Source organism: Pterocles gutturalis, unplaced genomic scaffold (genome assembly GCF_000699245.1).
Source record: "Pterocles gutturalis isolate BGI_N339 unplaced genomic scaffold, ASM69924v1 scaffold4481, whole genome shotgun sequence".
NCBI lineage: Eukaryota > Metazoa > Chordata > Aves > Pterocliformes > Pteroclidae > Pterocles > Pterocles gutturalis.
In genome coordinates this window covers 7944-12694 of record NW_010100069.1, presented here as the reverse complement: position 1 = coordinate 12694, position 4751 = coordinate 7944, and the positions used below count along the sequence as shown (strand labels likewise).

The following is a 4751-nucleotide window of genomic DNA, read 5'->3' as shown; positions in this document are numbered from 1 at the left end:
CAGCATCCCCCTCTCAGCCCTGCAGCTGCCTGGGCAGGAGGAGCCGCCGGCTGCTGATGAGACCCTCCTGCCTGCCCTGCAGCTGGCCTCGGGTGCTGAGGCAGCCAGCTCACCCTCAGTGAGTGCCGAGCCCGAGGGCAGCTCCAGCCAGCAGCAGCCCCATGCTGCCCCCGCCGCCACCCCCGAGGCAGCGGCGCCATCCATGCCAGGTAGGATGCTGGGCAGGAGTTGAGGGGCGGCACTGTTTTGTGGGTGATCCCCCCCCGGCACGGCTCAGTGAGGGGGAGGCCAGGGAGCAGGTGCTGTGTTGCATGAGGGTGCGCTGGTCCCACCAGCTCATAAGTCAACAGATAGATAAACCATCGCCACCCTGCTTAGAAGGGGATTTGGAAGACCTCAATTGAGCACAGGCCAGAAGCACCTCCTGTGAGAAAGTGTCCCACTGTCACAGGGAGTGGTCCTAATTTTAGGTCCGTTTTGGGTGCCGTTGTGTCATGGGAGGGGGCGTGCATCTGCCTTGTGTGCAGGGAGGACATGAAACCTGGCTGTGCACTCTTTTGATGAACCGGAAAGTAGTCTCAGCCAGTGGAGCCTGGAGTTGGGGATCAACCATTGCCTTCACCCTGTCAGAAGAGTGATGTTTGACATGGAGAGGCAAAGGAAGGCACAAGGAGAGTACCTGAAGAGAGGTTTGTATTTCTATAAATCTTTATTAAACAGTTTCCCTGACCTGTAAATCAGAGAAGCCTGCAGAGATGAGAAGGACAACTACAACCTTAACTGTGAAATTGATAACACTTGAGCTTTAATCCAAAAGAAAAAAAAAGATTTTTTTCCCCTATTCTTAGTGAAAGTTCTCATATCCCATGTCCTTCATTTTTTTTTCATCTCCCACTGCTGCCAAAGCACTGAGAATTGGCACAAAGAGATCAACATTATTGGATAAAGAGCATGTTAAAACAGCATACTTCTGCCGAATTATTATCTCATGTGCAGAATAATTCAGTGTTGGCTGCAGGTCTTCTGGAGGGGGAGGAAATTGTTTCTTGAGCAGACTCACCAGCTCCCTCTGGACCTGAGTGCAGAGAGAGAGTGCTGGCTTTGCTCTTCCAGCTGGTGAGTGGTGCCATCCCAGGAGGAGGTGAGGGCAGGGGCGAGTCCTCCATCTGCTCCCTTGCTGGTTCAGCCTAGGCGTCAGAGAGAGCAGAGCCAAATAGTGGAGGGGGGAAAAGCTGCCTATATGCAGTCCCTGTGGCAGCTACTGTAAGTGCTAAAAACAATGACTTTAACAGCCTTGATGATACTTCAGCCTGGACATCCTGAAACCTGATTGGATGCTAGTAAATCTATTAACTGGCAAGAGCCTGCAGATCTTGTTGCAAAAAAAAAAAAAAAAAAACAATGGGCAAAGTTCAGTACTCAGTGTTGCTAAGTAAAACCCCACTAAGCATTAGAAATCAGAAAGGATGGCAATTGTCTTAGTTACAGCAAAGCATGTTCTTCCTTGGGACCCATTGCTGCATGGCTGCGTCTTTGAGATGTTACTTTGTAGTAGTCCTGTCATGTAACATCCCTTGTGGAAACTCCCTTACAAAACTCCATCTAGTTTAGAACTGACTCTGCTCATCTAAATATGAGAGATATGGGATTGCCTGATGTCAATCTGAATTGTGTGGTAAATTTACTTGTTCTGCATCCCTCAGTTTACAGTGTGACACCGCTGTGTATGCTAGAGCTAATTTCTACCAACCTGCCCCTGCAACTTGCTCAGTCTCAAACTTGCAGGCTGGGACAATGGTATACAAACCTGGGCGGAATCTGTCCATGTATGTGCATGTTATATGGGAGAGTGATTTACTTTCAACAGATTAATTTAAAAAACCCAAACCTTTTCAAACAGTTTTTGCCAGATCCTCAGAAGCCAAACAAGGTCAGCAGTTGTTACTGCTTGGGGTTAAACCTTACAAGAATGGACAGAGCACCACATTTTCACATTTATATAGTTTTCTGAGCATGGTTTGTCCATGTTGAGTGTCTCACTGTGAGGACAAAGTGGGATTCCATCTGCATTTACACCCACTGCGTAAATCAACCCTCAAAACCTCCTAGCACTTCTTGCATAGAGAGCAATCTTATCTCAGTGTGCTGTCCAAATTCCAGTTCAGTCAGTTATGTTCTCAATACTTAAATTTCTTGTGTTGGGTTCCTCTCCTCAGCCTGGTATAGTGGTATTGTAGTATGCTGTTATTGTACTCAGAGGTAGCTGCATTTTAACTAGGGTAAGATGATTGACATGTGACTAAAACTTGATACGTCAGTAAAGTCTCTGATTTCCATAGACCCTTCTCCTTTGGGAAAAAAGTGCTGGCATTAATAAATCTTCAAGTTGCAGAAAAGTAGGCAATGTTGGCAAGTGAATTTATTACAGATTCTTGCTGATAAAATGTGGAGGTCGTATGAAAGACTAGAGTAGAGTGATTGCCCAGGTATAGTGATTTCATTAGGTTGTCTTGTAACAAAGAGTGATGAACTGGAAGTGGTGCATGATATTTTGAGTATAAATTTGAGTAATATTGAACTACAAGAGGGTGTTTATGTATCCTATGTAAAAAAGTTTCTGTCCTAAATGGAAAGTAACAAAGATCAGTATGATTCTTATGTAAAAAAAGGCAGGAAATAATTATAATAAGGAGTCTAGAGCTTTTGTTAGCTTATAGATTTGGTGGATGCTTGACAAACAAAACAAAGGTACAGCTGAAAATTAGCAGGGAACTTAAATTCTGCCTTGTCCCCTACGAAGTGTTGCTTAATTTTAAAATAATATGTAAAGCCTTGTTCCTGGTCCTGCTAGAACTGGTTGTATGTTTATGAGGTCTTTGCAGGACTAAGGCCTTAAACGATAAGTTATGATTAAAAGGTGCAATCCAAGTAGCAAGAAATATTACTTTGAGTTTTAGCTTAAGTCACATATCCTTGCATTCCTATCAGATACAGCTGATAGTTTACATACATGGTAATCTCGTAGGTCATGAAAGCTGGAGTAAGATTCTCTGTGAAATCAAATGTCTTAATGATATATGTTAGCTTAGGCCAGTTTAAACCACATTATACTTCTGAATTGTTTCTCTTTCATTTTATTTTGTCTTTTACTCTTTGTAATTAAACGGTGGCAACTGAATGTGTAAGCAGGGCATTTACAAAGGTATTTTCGTGTCTTAAAAGTGAAGTGGCATCCCAGTGAAGATTCAGTAAGGTTAGACACTAATTTATGTTGGATTCAGGTCTAAGCATTGTGGAATATACTGAATTATTTTTGTCGAACTCCAGCTCTAATAAGTGGACGTTGAATTTTCAGGTTGTTCTTTACTGCTTTATTAGCAAAGCCTTCAAGAATGTATGTAGGTACTATTTAGTCCTTTTTTTCTTGTGGAAAAAATGAGAGGACCTACATCTGATAGGAGAGAGATTTATGCAGTGGTGGAGAGCAGGGAATTTCTGCAATTTTGACTTCCCAAACAGCCTCTTTTGTCTTTTCTTTTTGCTAATACTTGGTCTGTTTTTTATGTCCAAGGACCAGCAAGGGCTGAGTAGGTCACATCAGGGAAGATGGAAGGTGAGTAAGAAACACGATGCTTTTAGGTTGCAGTACATGCAGCCTGGAGACATTAGTGATGTTTGGATATCCAAACCCGTGAATGGAGAAGACTTGGTGTTTTCACAGAATATGGAGAAATACTATATCTCAGAAGAGCATAGCACTTATTGTGTAGGAAGGCAAGTTTTGATTCTCAGAGAGGTAGGACTGACGTTGTAAGCAAAATTGCTGAAGTATTTATGAAGAATGCTTGCTTTCCACCTGAAGACTGAGGATGGAGATGTGCTTTGGATTAACAAGACAGTGCAGCGAGACATCTCTGGTCCAACACTAGCCCAACACTATAAACACCGGAGCAAAGAGTTCCATGAGGATACACTAAAAAGACGTCAAATCCATATGTACAAGATGTGCAGAATGCAAAGAGTAGTGGGTAGAGATACAAAATAAAAAATCCTGTAAATGAAGCGACCAGGGTTGTTGCTTCTGTCCCAGATGTGGAAAATCATATTCTGTGGGTACCATTGCAATGCCATCATGCATATCCATCGCTGAGCTTCACAGGCTGCTGGATAATAATTTACATGTAAAGGTATTTGCAGAGTTTGGAAGGGAAACATGCTGTCCAGAAGCACCACTGCTTTTCTTAGTCAACGTTCCGCACACTGTGCCTCCGCTGTGGTTGTCGAATGGTATCGGCGGTCGAATGTGTGCCGTGATGGATGGCGCCCTGGCCAGTGCTAAGGGCAGTCATTAGCCTTGATGATGACTCTGCTCTGAGGTCCTCCTCATTCTTTTGTTTCCTGTAGCTGGTATGTCAGGATCCCAGATGAGCGCCTGGTCGTCATCTTAGCCTGGTGACTTGGGCAAGGGTCTAGTTTTGGTCCTGTGCTCTCCTCATGGGAAGGTGTGAGCAGGGATTGCAGCCTTTCATGACTGGCACCTAATGTGGGTTGACTCTTGCTGTGCTGTCAGTGTGGACATCCCTGTAGGTTCCAGGTGTTCATATGATGTCTCTGGCTGAACATGACTGTTATAAAATGCAGTGCATCCAGTGGTTGCTTGATGGTGATGTAGGACTTTTAGGTGGAATATTTTTAAGTATTTTTCGGCAATCAAAAGAACTAGGATCTCTCCCGTTCCCGCCCCTCCCCCT

General features: G+C 43.9%; 1 protein-coding gene across 1 annotated transcript in view; it reads left to right on the top strand.

Annotated features, from left to right (window-relative positions):
* The window catches only part of LOC104465174 (uncharacterized protein KIAA1958-like), a gene marked incomplete at its 3' end in the record, with an annotated part of 1154 nt that extends 945 nt beyond the window's left edge, over positions 1-209 (top strand). The window contains exon 2 of the mRNA XM_010078118.1: positions 4-209. Within this exon, the coding sequence (XP_010076420.1) occupies positions 4-209 (206 nt within the window). The remainder of the gene's footprint in view (positions 1-3) is intronic.
* Between the last annotated feature and the right edge of the window lie 4542 nt (positions 210-4751).